The 17,995-nt window shown below is 43.5% G+C and overlaps 6 protein-coding genes across 6 annotated transcripts; 3 read left to right on the top strand and 3 right to left on the bottom strand.

Moving 5' to 3' along the window:
• Window positions 1–1,907: 1,907 nt before the first annotated feature.
• On the top strand, window positions 1,908–3,146 carry EAE97_005222 (uncharacterized protein; the record flags this gene model as incomplete). The annotated part of the gene is made up of 1 exon (XM_038875734.1): window positions 1,908–3,146. The coding sequence occupies one exon, from the start codon at window positions 1,908–1,910 to the stop codon at window positions 3,144–3,146; it is 1,239 nt and encodes a 412-aa protein (XP_038733071.1).
• A 1,199-nt stretch (window positions 3,147–4,345) lies between these two features.
• Window positions 4,346–5,221, bottom strand: EAE97_005221 (uncharacterized protein; the record flags this gene model as incomplete). The annotated part of the gene is made up of 1 exon (XM_038875733.1): window positions 4,346–5,221. One exon carries the CDS (start codon window positions 5,219–5,221, stop codon window positions 4,346–4,348), a length of 876 nt encoding a protein of 291 aa, XP_038733070.1.
• A 1,005-nt stretch (window positions 5,222–6,226) lies between these two features.
• On the top strand, window positions 6,227–9,179 carry EAE97_005220 (uncharacterized protein; the record flags this gene model as incomplete). The annotated part of the gene is made up of 7 exons (XM_038875732.1): window positions 6,227–6,365; window positions 6,419–6,451; window positions 6,576–7,512; window positions 7,559–7,650; window positions 7,704–7,949; window positions 8,016–8,376; window positions 8,447–9,179. The coding sequence occupies 7 exons, from the start codon at window positions 6,227–6,229 to the stop codon at window positions 9,177–9,179; spliced, it is 2,541 nt and encodes an 846-aa protein (XP_038733069.1).
• Window positions 9,180–9,823: 644 nt separating this feature from the next.
• On the bottom strand, window positions 9,824–11,771 carry EAE97_005219 (uncharacterized protein; the record flags this gene model as incomplete). Its single annotated transcript, XM_038875731.1, has 7 exons — window positions 9,824–10,056; window positions 10,139–10,419; window positions 10,473–10,810; window positions 10,857–10,952; window positions 10,999–11,249; window positions 11,301–11,500; window positions 11,551–11,771. 7 exons carry the CDS (start codon window positions 11,769–11,771, stop codon window positions 9,824–9,826), a joined length of 1,620 nt encoding a protein of 539 aa, XP_038733068.1.
• A 1,299-nt stretch (window positions 11,772–13,070) lies between these two features.
• On the bottom strand, window positions 13,071–15,074 carry EAE97_005218 (uncharacterized protein; the record flags this gene model as incomplete). Its single annotated transcript, XM_038875730.1, has 6 exons — window positions 13,071–13,481; window positions 13,547–13,678; window positions 13,767–14,176; window positions 14,230–14,371; window positions 14,445–14,674; window positions 14,783–15,074. 6 exons carry the CDS (start codon window positions 15,072–15,074, stop codon window positions 13,071–13,073), a joined length of 1,617 nt encoding a protein of 538 aa, XP_038733067.1.
• Window positions 15,075–16,536: 1,462 nt separating this feature from the next.
• EAE97_005217 (uncharacterized protein) lies at window positions 16,537–17,909 on the top strand (the record flags this gene model as incomplete). The annotated part of the gene is made up of 4 exons (XM_038875729.1): window positions 16,537–16,716; window positions 16,860–16,896; window positions 16,971–17,406; window positions 17,456–17,909. 4 exons carry the CDS (start codon window positions 16,537–16,539, stop codon window positions 17,907–17,909), a joined length of 1,107 nt encoding a protein of 368 aa, XP_038733066.1.
• Window positions 17,910–17,995: the final 86 nt, after the last annotated feature.

Genomic DNA, 17,995 nt, shown 5'->3' with positions numbered 1-17,995 from the left:
CTTATCCAGTTGTAAGAAGAATTCATCACAAACCAATTCGATTGGCTAACCCCTGCCAAGATGTTTATTCCCAGCTCCCGTGTGGAGGACTATTTGTGATAAAAGGGGGACTTTCATATCTTAGCGTATATGCAAGACGATTGGGTTTTTTCATATAAAAGGAAAATCATGAAAATCCAGGGGTTCGGGCTGCAGGAACAGAAACAAAAAGATTTCGTTTGAATACCCAGCTGCATCATCACGTAATTGGCCTGTGGACTGCTGTCTACCTTTACCTACGTAGGTTTCTTGCATACGCGCAACGGCAATGCAGTACAGTACACATCGGTTCGCTGGTTCTAGTTCCAAACGAAACCTCCTCTCAAGCCCAGCGGATGATGTCCAATCAATAGGTTCACCGTGATAGAATGCAAGAAAAACAAAAACATCCATGATGAATCCATGAATCAAAATATCGACTGGTATCCCTCTCTTCCTTGTGATCTTCGTATAGATTCGAATAATACCGACAAACCTGACTCTCCCATACATTTTCTTTGCTCCTTGAGAACTGTGGATATTACTCAGGGGCCAATAATTCCAAAGATTCGTCCTTTCAGTGGCACAGCATGCACAGCATGAGGTTTCGCCATTAACCGAAGCAAGGTACAAGAGCCTATCAAATGACATTTTCCCCTGCAGATTCTCAATCATTCAACGTCTGTGCTAACCACACATACCACATCCCATCTATACTGATTCAAAATCATCCACATTCATCCTAAAATGTACAGAATAGTACCAATGCTTCAGATGTATTTCTTCTTCGACCACATAGCCACTTCAACTGGTTATGTATTATGTCAAGCTACCCTTCTCTAGCCTTGCGAGAATGGGTCTTCTAAATGTAGTGGAGTTTAGATCCTTGAGACCCTTGAAATTCCCACATGGGACGTTTGTCGACCAGGTAGAGACAGAAGATATGCGGGCGACCATGACCAATCAAGCCATGGTTTTCGACCTTCCTTGCTGCAGTTTTTGCAATTCACTATTCTCTTGGGTCGAAAAGGAAGTCCTTCTCACCCATGTCCCGCTTTGGAGATATCTTGATCGACTTTCAGACTGGGAGATATAAGATGGTCAGGCCCGTCCCACCTCGAATCATCTCGGCATCCTTCTCTCAATTCCAACTCTCCTTCGAGCACTTGCTTCTTCCTTCAAAGGGTATTTACCTTTTTGTTTGTAAAATTCGTCTTCCATCTTTTCGAGTATTTCTATTTCTCAATTGTCTGTGACAAGAGAAATTTTCCAATACTATTACATTCCTTGAGTCACTTTCAGCGAAAGAACGAATTCCATTCCTTTTACCGACACATTCAGAAGAATATCGAATTCTTTGACCTTGAAACAATAAGCTCTTTGAAGGTACGTGAAACAATGTTTGAATCTTTTCTTGTCCTTATAGTTGTCTTTTCATGGAATCCTCTTGCAATTTCGAAAAGTCCTTTGTCATTTTATTTTCCCGTCTTTCGTTTCGTTGTCGTCGCATGAGACAATAGGATTCGGTTACACACCATTTTTAATTATTATTCTGAGAGAGTGAATAATCTGAATAATCTCTTCGGTTACTCTTCCTTTCGATTCATAACAATAAACAATTGTTTATCTATTGTTGCGATTCTATTTTCTATTGCAAATTTCGAGAACAGTCAGCCTCCTCGAATAATATAAACTTGGCATTCCGACTGACCTCGATCTTTTTTTTCCTCATTCCAGATTATAACCACGTCCATTCTCTACAAGTACAACACGATCTTTCGATTTTAACAACGATCTTTCAACTGCACAAATAGAGGAAATCTATACAACAACAAACTACAAAGATTTTTCCGTCAGGCACGATCAAAATCTTCAACCACTCATTCAATATGTTCGCCAAAGCATCCATCGCAGCATTGGCTCTCGTAACTGTCAGCAATGCTCACATGATCATGACCAGCCCAGTTCCATATGGAGCCGACACTCTCACTAACTCTCCTTTGGAAGCAAGCGGAGCCGACTTTCCATGCAAGCAAAGAGATGGAGTCTACGCAGTCACCACTCAAAACACCATGGAGCTCGGCGGATCTTATGATCTCGCATTCAAGGGCAGTGCCGTTCACGGAGGTGGATCTTGTCAAGTATCTATCACCTACGATGAAACGCCCTCTGCCTCTAGCACATTCAAAGTCATTCACTCTATCATCGGCGGCTGCCCCATGAAAAACGTTGTCGGAAACAACGGAGAGAACAAAGATGCCGTCGATCCAGATACCTACAATTTCACTATTCCCTCAACTCTTCCAGCTGGTAAAGCAACCCTCGCATGGACATGGTTCAACAAGGTCGGAAACCGTGAAATGTACATGAATTGTGCACCCGTTACCCTCACCGGCGGCTCCAGTAAGCGCAGCGACCTCATCGCACGCGACCAAGCTTCTTTCAGTGCTCTCCCAGACATGTTCACTGCCAACATCGGCAATGGTTGTGGAACAGCTGATTCCAAGGATGTGGTTTTCCCCAACCCAGGTGATTCTGTTGAGTATGATGGAGGCTCCACTGCATCTGCTACCGCTGCACCAACTGGGTCTTGCGCTACCGCTGCCGCTGGTGTTGCTTCTGCAAAGCCCACTGGATACGGAAGTGGAACTGGAGCCACTTCCGCTGTAGCTCCATACGGTACAGCTCCTGCTGCAACCGCAAGTTCGCTTCCAGGAGGTGTTTTTGTCTCAATCGCTACGGGTACTGGCGCCGCTACTTCCTCCGCGACCTTAGCAGCAACTTCAGCAGTAGGAGTCGTCCCCGCAGTCGCCACTACTGCCGTCAGTGTCCCAACAACCCCAACTTCTGCTACCTCCGCCATAGCACCAGCTGGAACCGGCGCTTCATCAACTTCCTCTTCAGGAGCTCTCACCGGTGCCTGCACAAGCGAAGGAATGTTTAACTGCATTTCTGGAACCTCTTACCAACAATGTGGTAGTGGTACCTGGAGCGTCGTCATGCAGATGGCTTCCGGAACCACCTGCACCAGTGGCCAAACGATGAGTTTGGTCGTTGCCAAGAGAAACGGAATGGGATTGATGCGCCACGCTGCTCGACGTGGACTGGGTGCTGAGATGTTTAACTAAATCAGCAAGCTGATTTTCCTTATTCACTCTCAGATCCTGGTTGACTAGATGATGACAACAGGAGATTTGAGCTCGCAGGACGGTCTCGAATCTAGGATTCGATCGGGATAAATGAAATTTCTTTCGCGGATTCCGAGCAAGGCATGCTGCATTTACACACAGCACAGCGCGCGTTGCATTTCCCATCTTGTTTGTTTACAGGACGGGTTGAAAACTTTTACAATTTGTACATATTATTCTACTACTTTCTTTCTTTCTATTTTCTTGTGATACTACACCTTCGTTGCCTTTAAAGGCTCTTGTGATGATGACTTATGACTGGAGAACGGGGTTGGTGCATGGATGGATGGACGGCAGGGGATTATCATCAGGTGTGCAAATGAGACAGGCTGGAAGGGCGGGTACGCATAGATAGAGATTTTATTCACTGCAATGGATTTATATCAAACATTTAATTGGCTTTTGCTGTGATTATGAATACAGAGTTAAAGATGATTGTGAATGTGATTGTGAATATTATAAATGTGAATCAAATTCAATCAATGAATAAGTGGTCTCTTTAAAATTACCCTACCTAGCAATTGAGTATTCAAGTCAAACCATGAAGCCTGCCACTTATTCAACGCGGGTTGAAAATTCATGCCACTCTGATACATTGAAATCATTCGACAAATTTGCATGATCTGCCTTCAGCGTATCAGCTTGGGACATTTACAAACCTCAATCTATGATCTATGATCAAAGGGTATTTTCCAAATTTAGGTGTGAGATTCCCTCCAATTCTCAGGACGACAGGACCAAATAATCCACACGGCGATTTTTATTGCATCTCTCTATGGCTTACCTTCTCACAACCGTCCCATTTAATACCCTTCACTTGAACGATCAGTAGGGAAACCATTTGGCACACACGTACTTGGGTAGATATATATAACCACGACCCGGAACATTGCCTAATTAGTTCAACACGTCCACTCGGAAATACTGTAGCCCGGAACCTCACATTTTGTGGTTGTTTTGGCCCTTTTACTTGGTAGTAGTTTGGGTGTAACTTGGGAGAATGTATTTTAGGCTTGGGGGGTTAAAGCTCGTGGAAGGTTGAATGCGATATGCTTCTGCACATATAGCCAAAGCATATACATATCCGAAGTTGAGCCTCTAGTATACCATACCTCTCCCAAGCTTAACCTCATCCCTTATCACTTTTTTCCCTTCTTTCCCTCCTTTCCCTCCTTTCCATCTCCCTTCTCAATCACAAACCCCCCTTTCACAAACGCATCCCTTGCCACTGCATTGATAGCAGCAAACCTCCTCGCTCCTAACTTCTGTCCTCCGTACCACCTTGTAACAACCACCATCACATTCCATAGGTCCATCAGCTGCATTAGATGCAGAACTCTTCCCCCTGCCGCGGATTCTCCATCGTCATCGCAATCTTGGTATGTTATGCCTTCCCGTGTTTTGATGCGCCACGCTGTGATGTTATGGGTTGCAGAACGGACCTTCTTGTCCGAAGCAAGGAGATGCTGTATGTATTGAGCTGCGACAGCGGGAGAAGAAACGGAGATGCAGCGTGCGATGAATGTAGATTTCAGTTCGGTGGTGACTGAAGAAAGTGTCCAATTGGGAGGTTCGATATCTATATTCATATTCTCATTCGAGGTATCTCGTTCTCGTTCAACGACCGCACCTTCCTCATAATCTGCGAACTCTTCTCCTTCCTCATCTCCTCCATCGCCCTCCTCATTACCAGCGCCAAACCTCTCGTCGACCTCCTCAATAACATCAAATAGACAAACCTCTCCCACCTTCCAAGTTCTCCCCACAACATCTCTCACGAAATCCGCCAGCCTCCCTGCATCACCTTTCTTCGCATTCTCTCCAGAACTCTGCGCTCCTAATATTATAGGCGGAACATCTGGGTATGCTGCTGGAAATTGTATTCGAAGTGAGGTGGCTTGATTTGGGAGAGCGAGAATATAAATATCATCTGGAATTTCATGCGCGGAAGTAAGAGTCGAGGAATCGTAGATGGAGTTTATGGCTTCAATCTCGTTAAGTAGGTCTTCGCTCATTGTGGGTGTTGGGTGCTGAGACTGGTATTGAGGGTTCGCCCTTGATGAACGAATGATTAACCGGTATTCTACCGATATCTAGTCTTCAGGATAAATGCTTCCCATGCCTCTCTCAACATCCCCTCCACTTTGCTTTTCTTCCATCTGCACCGTCTTCCATAGCTTTGGACACAACATTCAATACTTTATCGGCTTCACAGCCGGAGAGGAACGATAATGCATGGTTGAGTAAATACAGAACGTGGATTTTGATCACAACAGCAGCGCACATGAACTGCTGCAGTACAACATGCTACAACAACGGGTTCAATTGAATCATGAGATGCGAGCAAACAAAAAGCTGCATAGTTTCTACACACAGAAAATGAGTTCTAGTTCCTTGATCCAGTCGTTGTTCGATCTGGCTGGTATTATCGGCACGCATCCTTGAAAAGGTTTCAGAGACAAGTCAGGAAATGAAACAAACATCGAAGAACTCTATCAGATGGACAAGAGATCTACTTTAACCCGAAGGTCTAATCTATCGGTGTTGGCTCTTATCAGGAATGATAATGCGAAATACCCGGTAGATGATTGCGGGGGACCTGCATAAAGAGGGCGGGGACATTTCTATCACGTCGAAGATATATTGAACGATGCATTTCATTCGCTGTTGCGCCTAGCACTGTAACCACACAATCCGGATCCCCCTGCATGTCACATACACTACTTCTGTCTGCTAAATTAAAGCATGTATTTCATTTCCATTCGTGCAGTCATTGTAACTCACCTGCCAACCAGGAGAGCTCCTGTAACGTATGATTAAGGTTTATGAGCTTCCTTAATGGGAATTGATATGCGACTTCTATGGGCAAGGACAACTGCACGTGCAGTATTGATTCTGTACCCCTATTATAGAGCACACTATAAGGTGGTCAAGTAGATCTTATATAATCCGGGCTCTGTCTATTCTGGTTTCCTTACGGTAACAGTCTCTGTGTTGCTTGCTTTCATTTACTGCCAGTCATGGCTTTCTTTAACAGTCTGTACTTGGCTCTGCTCTCCACGGTTTTTTGTCTGGTCGCGGGTCAGAATGGTACCACTAACTCATCGACATACGATGTACTCGATTATGTTGATCAATTGATTGGAAGTAGTAATGGAGGTTCGATTCTTGAATACCAACTTTCCTTATTCCTGCTGACAGCATCTTGAAAGGAAATGTGTTTCCTGGTGCAACAGTTCCTTTTGGTAAGTAACTGATGAAACTGGCTGTGGGATCCGAGAAGCTCCGATTGGAATGGCGATGGGAGTATCACTTGGAAAAATGCCCATCGCTTCAATGTAGATCAATCTTGTATTAACGATTTCATAGGAATGGCGAAAGCTGTAGCAGATACGAATTCTGGTAGCAACCAGGGTGGTTTCACGACTGATGGTAGCAATATCACTGGGTTTTCTAGTATGCATGATTCTGGAACCGGGGGTTCTCCATCTCTGGGGAACTTTGCACTATTTCCTTATGCCGAATGCAAGGGAGATACTGTAGACGGATGTACTTATCCAAAGAAATCAAGAGCCACCCCTTTCGTTGCAGATTCAGTCAAGGCATCTCCTGGATATTTTGGACTTACATTATCCAGTGGTGTTGCTGTAGATATGACGACAACACAACATACGTCATTGTTCAGATTCAAATTCCCAACCACTTCGAATGGAAATGCTTCCAGCCCATTGATCTTGATGGATTTGACGGACTTATCTGACTCTCGTCAAGATAATGCCAGCGTCTCTGTTGATGCTACTACTGGAAGAATGACGGGGAATGGCAAATTCTTGCCTAGTTTTGGCAGTGGAAATTACGTTCTGTACTTTTGTGCAGACTTTTCAGGTGCTTCCATTCGAGACAATGGTATATTTGTCAACAGCCGTGCTAGTGCTGATGTCAAGGATCTCAAAATTTCACGTTCAATAAATGGCTATCCTCTTCCAGGAGGAGCATTTGTTCGTTTCCAGTCACCCGGCGATGGAATTTTGGCACGTGTTGGTGTCAGCTATATTAGCAGCGATCAAGCATGTGCAAATGCTGAAGCAGAAATTCCAGATTTCGACTTTGCTGCTGTACAAAATGCGGCAGAGACTACCTGGCGCAACAAGATCTCCCCCATTAAAGTTTCGACGGCAGGAATCGAATCTTCGATTCTGACAAACTTTTACAGTGGAATTTATAGGACGATGGTCAATCCACAAGATTATACCGGTGAAAATCCGTTGTGGCAGAGTGATGAACCCTACTTTGATTCCTTCTACTGGTAGGTTTTGATCATTAACCTTGAAAATGTTGCTCACGCATTTTAGCATTTGGGACTTGTTCCGTTCTCAGACACCATTCTTGACAGTGTTGGATCCTTCCACTGTGGCTAGAATGGTTCGTTCGCTCATCGATACATGTTGGTATCCCCTCACATCTATATAGCACGTGATTCACTAATATCAATTTTAGATGTTCACGAAGGATGGCTTCCTGATTGCCGTATGAGTCTATGTAAAGGATTCACACAAGGTGGTTCAAATGCAGACAATATCCTCGCCGATGTTTACATTAAAGGCATTACTGAAGGTATAGATTGGGATCTTGGCTACGAGGCTGTCGTCAAGGATGCGGAAGTCGAACCTTACGATTGGTCAAGTGAGGGACGGGGCGGTCTAGATTCATGGAAAGCCCTTGGATATATACCCGTTCAAGATTGTATGTCTCGGTTTTACAGACCTTCCACTGTCTTCTTGTCACTGAGTTCCAACTAACAATACATAGTTGACTACAAGGGCTTCGGTACCATGACACGAAGTGTCTCCAGAACGCTAGAATATAGCTACAATGATTTTGTGATTGCAAGCATGGCTTCTGGTCTAGGAGGCCACGAATCAGATGTCCAGAAGTATCTTGAACGCAGCGAAAATTGGCAAAATCTATACAACGATGCGCAAACATCATATCTCGCGAATGGTACTAATACAGACTTCAAAGGGTTCTTCCAACCAAAGTATCTCAATCAAACATGGGGACTGCAAGACCCTTTAAAGTGCAGCAATATAGACAAAAATCCCAATAGTGTTTGCTCATTGCAAAACTCGGGTGCCGAAACTTTTGAAAGTAGCATTTGGGAATATTCATTGTATGTACAGTTGTTTGTTTTCAATTTCTTGCCAAATTTGAAGCAACCAGAAGCTAACTTGCATCCTTAGTTTCGTACCCCACGACCAAGCAAGCCTCGTCACCACTTTTGGAGGGCCCGCAGCGTTTGTAAAACGTCTAGACTATCTCCATGACAATAACATAACATACATTGGAAACGAGCCCGCTTTCCTCACCGTCTACCAATACCATTACGCCGGGCGTCCGGCCCTCTCGGCTCGTCGCTCCCACTTCTACATCCCATCGTTCTTTGCCCCCACAAACGATGGACTGCCAGGTAATGATGATTCTGGTGCTATGGGCTCCTTTGTCGCTTTCAGTATGATGGGACTCTTCCCCAATCCAGGCCAGGATGTCTATCTTATCATCCCTCCATACTTTGAATCTGCGTCCATTACTTCTCCTCTCACAAACAAAACCGCGACCATCAGAAACATCAATTTTGACCCCTCATATAAAAATATATACATCCAATCAGCAACATTGAATGGAAAACCTTATACAAAGAATTGGATCGATCATAGCTTTTTTACGGAAGGAAAAGAGTTAGTTCTGGTATTGGGAAGCAGTGAGAGTAGTTGGGGAACACAAATCAGTGATTTGCCCCCAAGTCTAGGTGAGTACGTGGGTTATAATGGGACAGGAAATAACACGGCAAGTGGACAGCCGGTTGCTGGATTGGCAAGGAGAGCGGTAATTTTTGATGAGAGGGTCGTGCCGGCTAGTGGGAATGAGTTGGGAGCTAAGACTGGGGGCAGTTATTGGGCGGAAGCGGCAGGTTAGAGATATGAATGGAGCCATTTGCATGAGCACATGAATTGAAATATTGGGTGTTGGTATGTCTGTAGATGAGCAGAAACTTTACTTCTACGAATGTATTACTAGAATTTTGGGGAGAGCCTCTCTCATGCTATCATTGTGTTTGTTTCCAAAATGTATCGATTTATCGGGAGCCAAGCATCTCATAATGCGAGACGTGAACTCTAAAATTCGTAAGTCGGTAGTATTGAGTGAGACATGCAACAAAACGCCTTTCAAAAGAGTCTGAAAGAAAAAGCTGAAGAAAATGCTATTTTCAGATAGGCAACAAAAAGCACTGTAAGCCTGGGACATCTCGATATTCAGATCTAAGATTTGGATAATACCTCGCAAAGATATTCTTGAGAAACGGATCTTCAGAGCAAGCGTGCAACAAATAAACGCATAGCATCGAAATATATCAGAATGCTCAGCATTTCATGGCAGGAGATATAGCACGTGAGATATAGACATTCTTCAACAGTTTATTTTTTCGTTAAAATAATATCGAAGCAAAAAGTAAGTTTTGATATATACATCATGCCCTGTCTATTATCTACAAGCTTTTTCCTATCGTCCCCTTCTCATCATCTCTTGAATCTCATCAAGTATTCCGCTCGATATTTTGATCAATGCGTCAATCCTCTCTTAGCACTCTCTTCCACCATCGTCCAATAGCGTTCTTTACTCCCTGCTCTCCATCCCTTACCCCATTTCACAAATACCAAAAACACGAGAACTTGTGCTAACGAGATAAAGGCAGCGGCTACAAATGTATTTTGATAACCGGTATTGAGAATCCAGGGTGTGATGCCGTAGTTGATGGCAAATGACATCGTGTTGCGGATTATTATTACAGTTACTATTGAGGGAGTCAAATTAGTCCAATGTTTAGGCAAAAATGTGGGATGGAGAACAAAAGTTTGGACGAAATAAAGACGTACCCATGGCCTGTCCTCCAAGCTGTTGATAAGTATCAATAGCATAATTACAGCTAACCGGAATAGCAATAGTGATACTAGCTGATAAAATGAACATGGCGAAAATCAATCCAAACCAATGAACACTATGTGCAGCACCCACCCCCCAAAGAATCAAGCCCACAGGACAGAAGATAGCAGTGAGAACGAAGAGCCAGAGACGGTGTTCGGGCTCACTACGTCCTTGGTTGCGGCGTGCGAGTCGGATGAGTAGTTTATCACCGACTGGACCAGCCCAAAGAGCGCTATTGGATCTGTTAGTTTTACTAACATGAGGAAAGTAAAAAGATGGGCTTACGATACAACAGCACCTAAAGCAGGACCCAAGTAAGATAGTCCAACCATGGAGGCAGAGAAATTATAGGGCGGCGCACTCAGAACCAACGACGCAGTAGCATTCAGCACATTAAACCACACCAAACTAGATCCGTATGCAAATCCTGCATAAACAACAATTGGATATGTGAAAAATATGAACGGTTGCCAGAAAATGTATTTGAAATGTGAGAATGAACGAGGTCTATCGATCAGACTCAATTTTTGCATGAACGTTCTTGGGGGAATTGCGGCCTCTGGGGAGGTGTCCATACTAGATGATGTTGCAGCTGTGGGCTCGGTTTTCTCCATCAATTGATCCTGTATGAGGATTTGCAGGAGTGTTTTCTGTCTCGCCATCGAGAACAGCATTGAGACTTGTAGCTGGTCGGTCATAGTTTGTTTCTTCTAAAAAGAAGAAGAGAATGATGAAGACAAAACCACAGAAAATTGCGCACCAGTACTTTTTGAAGTTAGTTTGTGTTTATGCACTAGAATAGAATTCTTACCATAACCCATTCCCAACTTTGACCATCAGCAATGAAACCGGCAAAGACTGGAGCCATGTAGTTACTACCGGCTAAGGTGAGATCGTACAACATCATATATGTTCCTCGATCATGTGTGAAACGAATGTCTGAAATCGAAACCTCGCATAGTGATTCAATTGGAGCACCGAGAAATCCTTGGAGAATCTTTTGACCAATCCAATCTCCGTTGGTCTTGGTGTATGGAACCCACATGACGACACCAAGAGTAGCTTTGAGGCTCAATCAGTAAATGATCTGTGTACGACATCCAAATATCTTACCTAGCAAGGAAAATAAATAAACTGGACGTTTGCCATATTGAAGTGCGATTGGTTGCCAGAAGGCACAACCCCAACCAAAGAACAAAAACATATATCCAGTTCCAGTGTTGAGAGTATCTAAGGTAAGGCCTGTGTTCATCGAAACGGGTACTAATATCGAATAGATAGCTGAGCATGGGAATCCGACAGCTAAGATATATCTACGTGCGTCTGTCAGTAAAGCTCAAGATTGAATCATAGCATAACTCACAAACAGATACAGAATGTTGATAGAGCTTTACGCTTAGGAGACCAATTCAGCGGATCATCAGGATGACTCGACGGCGGGGGAACCAAGACGACTTCTTTAGCAGATCCCGAAGCATGTTTCGTGAGAAGTGTCCCATCAAGATCAATCAGATGGACAGTTCCAGGAATAGGACTGTCATGAGAAATATTGACATTATTTCCAACAGAAGCCATATCCGCCATATTCACGTCTTCTCGATCGCGAAGGAAGATATCAAACAAATGCGGAGAAAACTGAGTTCAAAAGCTAAAATGCAATGTAACATCAGAGAAATGAGGATTCGCGGCAATTATCTGCGAACCCAGAAGCGCGATACGTAGCTGCCAAATCGGACACGACTCTATGTGCAGAGTATCCCCTGTTCACATTGCGTCTAGAATTCCTGAGGGTATTCGGCTTATCCTATTACATAAAGGTATTTCCGCGCGAATCCTTTCGCTACATACCATACTGAGTTTCATTTGACCGCAGTAATGCCATTCCCATTTTGTTTGTCCCGAAGTAGCGGTCTCGAATCAGAGATTTTCAACTTCCAACATCTTTCGCTGTAGGAAACTCGTATCCAATGCTATCGAGAAAGTAGCCCTCGTTGCCTATGTTTGAAGGCGAATCAAACAAATTTCATATTTGCGGGCTGCTGCAAAAGTCCTTCTAGTGATTGGAAGCATTTTTCCAGGTAGTATGCAAGACACCAAATGAAGATATCTTACCCTTGCTCACGTATCGTTGCAATTGGGCGTATCGGCAGCGGATGATAGCCGTTTGGAATCCTGGTTCGCAGTTTGTATTTCTGGTAGGTCCGAAGGACATGCATATGCGACGAGGTTCAGAAAATTTACCGTGCGTCAAGGGAATAAATTACCAACCCACTTCAGATCCACGAATGAATAGTGGAATCATTCTAATAACTAGTGTTCCCCATGTCTCGCGTAGAAACTAGTCAATTAGCCGTGCACCAATAAGCTAGTTTTGAGTTATATTCATACATTCGGTTGCAGTATTCAACAGTGATGCATAAATAATTTCTTACCCTTCGAAACCACTTTCAAAATTGATATATACTAAACTTCAACTGTGTCGATCTATCATAGCCCCGAGTACCGGGCTCTAGATACCCGTATTCAAAGTTTTGAACGCAATAGTAACGCCACAGACACACTTCTTTTGGTATCCCGAGACCAATAGGAATTTAATCTTGAAGAATGTGGAGTGTCGTCGCTTGGGAAAATGACAGCCCAATATGCGTAAGCTATTTGAACTCAAACTTATAATTCGAGGAGCCAAAACCGTGGATTTGGAGTTCGTACTGGAACATAGCTTGATAGGCGAAAAAACTTGGCAGATAAATGCAATGAAATTTTACGATTACTTGAACACTCTACCACAGATGAATTGAATCGGCAAATATAGACCACTCGTGGCGTTTATTTATTTCAGAAAGACCATCAAGTCATCATCGATATACTTTACAAATGGAGTACTCAATCCTGAAAACAGTCTACAAACGGAACTCCAATCTTCTCTTTGATGAATCTCATCACGTCCACTACCTTTTCATCTTCTAACTTCTTAGCTACGAGTTGGAGACCAACAGGTGCACCGATCTGCTCTTCAACATTGTAATGATCATGATACCATTTATCCAAATCATTTCTTGTCTTATAGTTTCCATCCTTAACATCAATCACGGGATTGACCTTTGTGACAGGAAATACAATAGCTGGATAATCGAGTAGATTCCATATAGATGTGTAGCCCCAGTATTTTGAAGCGTCGTGAGGAGGAGCTGGCAGTGGACCGGCTGGACAAAGAATAAGATCCATTTTTGGTGCCATGGTATTCCATTCTGCGATCGTGGTTAGCAATAAGAATCGAATTTTCACACTGCGAGGCTCTGTAACTTGCCTTGTAAATACAAGTATTGAAATATATTCCGTTGCATGCTCCAGTCCCATACTTGTTGATGAGTTAGGTTCTGAACTCCCGAGGAGTCTTTCAAAGTGTAATTGGTCAGAGGGAGACCGGGCTCCTCAGAAAGAGCCAATGCATCTGTGAAGAACTCTCCTCCATCACACGCATAGAGTTTCGTCTAAATACGACATCGTTAGTTTGGAAATGGTCTTCGGGATAATTTTCAAAGTTTATCACAGGCTTTGTGATCGGAGACTCAAGCTTACCAGAATCTTCATAGCATTATCGTGCTGGTAAGGTTTCCATTCGATGATCTCAACTCCAGGAACCTGTTTCAATTTTTCGACCACTTCGTTCAATGCTATAGTCACCGGTGGTGAAGGTTTTACGATGCCATCATCCCACATAACCCCAATGGTAAGTCTATCTGTAGATGTTTGTCCCGTTATCCATGGCTTTTGGTGTAAACTAGGATCACTGACGCAAGGTTTCGAGTGTAAGGCAACTTTCATGAAAAGATCGATGCCTTCAAGCGATCGGCTCAAGGGACCAATGGCACCGGCGATGGTATCGCATCCCATACTGGGAGCTGCAAGTCCTACAAGTGGGAGACGAAAGGTCGTTGGACGTAAGCCGTAAAGTCCGCATTGAACTGAAGGAGATCTGATACTGCCACCTATTGAAGATTAGCAGAAGTACAAAGAAACGGATAGTGTATCTAGAATTTACCAATGTCCGATCCAATTCCAAGCAGACTCCCAACGAGAGCTTGAAGGGCAGATTCACCACCTGAAGATCCACCTGGTGTCAGTGCTGTATTGTGAGGATTAGTAGTTCGACCACCTATATTGTTGACAGTTTCTAACATCATCTTCATGAGAAGTTCTGTCAGTTTCGTACTAGATTGCCACAAATCAAAGTTTTATGATCTCTTGAACACTTACCAAACCTTGCGGCTCATTAGTTCTCACATATAGTACTGCACCCGCAGCCAAGAGAATCTTCAGAATATTCGCGTCGTCATGATTCTTGCGGCCAACCCAACCGACCAATCCACAAGTATTATCCAAATCTTTCATACCAATATGTTCCTTCACACTTATTGGAAGACCATGAAGTGGTCCTATTGGACCTTTTTTTGCAAAGTGCTCATCAAGTTCTTTTGCCCGTGCAACTGCTCGATCAGGAAGAAGTTATTAGACGCAGTTTACCTGGAAAATCAATGCTTTCATCTTAGTCTTTTGTGATCATAAAACCAAATTTTAGAAACAAAAAGGAGTACGAACCAATTTCTGAGCAATTGCAGCACGTCGAAGAAAAGCTTTCGTGACAGCTAATGAACTAAGCTTTCCAGTAGCAAGAGAAGCCAGTGATTTCTCGATTGGTGTTTCAGTGATTGTAATCTCTTCCGGGCTCAAGTACTTTCTGGGAAGTGAAATTACTCGACGAGGTAATTTTTCGGTAATCTCGACAATGGCAGGCTCAACTTTGGCGATTGTAGCATCTTGATGCTTTTGGACCTCGCTTGCTACATCCTGCCACTTTGTAACACCTGCTGAAGCTTTTGATGCCATTTTGAAACTCTAATCTGAGATGTATCGATTGTTTCAATTGGCAAGGCAAAGCTACATTTTCTAGAAAGTGATGGTGGATACTTTACACTAGTGAGTGCATTGTCACCATCGCATACTGTCTGTATAGGAAATGCCTCAAGTATTCGGCCCATAATTCTGGGCATGATTCGAAGTCTATTTTGACCCTCAGAACTCCAGCCTTTCGTGTCTCCTGATGCATGCTCCCCTGCACATAAAATCTTAGACTTTCGATCGAATCATCTCGGAGCAGGATGAAAGCAAATATTAAACCATGCTGTTCGACAACAAAAGTTAAATGAATAAAGTTTGTAAAGTACCGGGATTGGTGGCCTAGAATATTAAGCAAATATCAGGGTCTGATTCTCCCTCTCAGTAAGATATTAAGTCAAAGATAAGCATGCTATGAGCGTGGGGCATGAAATCCAAGGTAGCGTCCCCGAAAGCCGAGACGGGCGCTAGTAACCATACACTACCCGCATTCAATTATTGCAGGTGATGTGTTTCTGGTTCGACTACAAACCCATACTCAGGATTGGTTCAGGTTTCTTCTTCATTATTCTTATTGTTTCCTGACATAGCTTCTATGCCAACGTCATAAAGTCCCTATGAAGGGGATATTCATTATCTTTGTCTGCGCTCGAAGAGTGTTCCTCAATCATCCGAACAAGTAAAACCAATAAAGCATTTGTCTAGATAAGGATGCAGGTATTACCAGGCGATTCGGGTACAGCCCCCACGCACATGGCCTTCCGCAAGAGAATTGAGTTGTTCATTCAGTAATCAGTCCCAAAGATGTGGGTCGACGCCGACCCCATGATGAGAACCAGGATTGCGGCGACTGGGAATCAACTTCCGGCCGGGATAAACTACCAAAGTGGAAGCTCGGAACGGGTAGACAATTCCTAGAAGGATTGGCTTCCTAGCCTTAAGGACAATACCCGGGAAATTCATATGAATGACGAGGAATTATGAAGCTGTAATAATAAGCTGATGACCCAATGAAGTGTTTGGGGTGTCTTTTAAAAGCATCACGAAAAATTTCCATATAAAAATTCGGTTTAGGATGTTTCAAAAAATCTGGAAAGTTTCTCAAGCGTCCGTGCAATTAAAGTTATTGCAGTGTTGCCATAAGTTGAAGACAAAAGGCATGAATGCTTGTCGTGACCCAGGCAAAAGATCCTCATGAAAATCTCATCAAACTGTATTTCTTGTATCTACTGTCCCGGTTTATCGAATCCTCTCCCGTTTACCATGCTACCTGGAGTACAACCAGCCCTCTCTTGTGTACTCACTACACGCTCGTTGTTCTGTAAATCTTCTCCATAAGTATGCTTGGAACAGACTTCTCTTGAGATTCTCCACATGTATATTTTTCTTCTGATCCACTTCATTCTATACCGCTACTGCCGGTGGTAGCGTCTTTACCAAAGTGCAGAACATCATGTCGAACTCGACGAATCTCTCGCCGGCTTACTTGGCGGAGGATAAGTCTTCTCAGCTTGTTGTTACGAATAGTATCGTTTTCGGACTTGCGGCCATCACTGTGCTTCTGAGATTCGTTGCCAGGAAGTTGAAGAGCACTTCGTGGGGAGTAGACGACTATTTGATTGCGCTGGCTCTTGTATGTTGCTTCCTAAAAAGCGCCCGCCCCCCCTTTAAGTGTCGAATCTTTTCTCGTGCTATTGATGGAGTCGAATATTCTCCAACAATTTCTCTTGCAAAAGAAGAAGAAAGTCAGAACCAAGCGCTGATTCCTGTTGTTAGATCTGGGTAGCCGGGATATACGCCACCAGCATACTTTGTAAGTTCTTCTCCTGAAGTTTTGGCGAAGTCGATAAATCATCGAACAAAATACTGACCTCTGTCTGGTATAAGCTGTCAAAGATGGTATAGGCCATCATATTGAAGTGGTGGCGGAGCACAAAATAGAAGAGATATTCAAATTAATCTACATCATGCAACTCTTTTATATTCTCTCGCCCGCCACTATAAAACTGTCCGTTCTCTTCCTCTACAAGCGCATTTATGTTGGCGAGCGATTTATTCGCATTGTGTACGCTCATATAATCTTGATATCACTTTGGGTCACTATAATGTTCTTCATGGCTATATTCAATTGTACGCCGATCAGTGCATTCTGGACGAATGAGGGGAAATGCTTCAACTTTAAGGGTTTTGCAGTCGGGTATGCAATTGTGAACATCCTGACAGATGTATCGATTTGGATATTGCCTCTACCAAAAATCTGGGAGCTGCATTTACCTATTGGCCAAAAAATGGCACTCATGTTGATATTCACACTGGGACTTTTGTGAGTACTCTTGCCAAAAATCAACGACCCTTAAACTGATATAAAATAGTGAGATAGCATCTGCCTTGACGCGTCTCGTGTCTGCGATGCTTCTTATTGGCTCTCCAGACCCAACTTGGGATTATATGACGGGAAATATTTGGTCCGTCATTGAGCCCGCGGTTGGGATCATGTGCGCCTGCCTTCCTACCACTCGTGTTGTTTTACTTGCTGTCATTCCCAAATCCTGGCATTCAGTATTTTCTCTACATTCAAGTCCATCTAAAAATGCTACGAGCGGCCGTGGAACGGGAGACTGGCCACGCACAGCAACATACAACGAAATTCAAATCAAGAGTCAAACAGGAATATCGAAGAAGGATCATAGTGACGCAGGAAGTGAAGATGCTCTAGAGTTGAGAGATGTAAAAGAATTCGGACAACAGGAATTTGGAGATAGAATTATGGTGAAGCAAGAATATGTGGTCAAGGAAGAGAGCGTGAGAGCAACTGAGAGCGTATAGCATTTCAGTGCTCTACTCTGAGGAAAAGCAGGGACTTTATTTTTACCGTTACTAGGATGAATATGGATACCTGGTTTTTCCTGAAA

The sequence above is a fragment of the Botrytis byssoidea genome (genome assembly GCF_014898295.1).
Source record: "Botrytis byssoidea strain MUCL 94 chromosome Unknown BBYS_009, whole genome shotgun sequence".
NCBI lineage: Eukaryota > Fungi > Ascomycota > Leotiomycetes > Helotiales > Sclerotiniaceae > Botrytis > Botrytis byssoidea.
The sequence above is the reverse complement of the archived record's forward strand: the minus strand, read 5'-3'. Positions and strand labels throughout refer to the sequence as shown.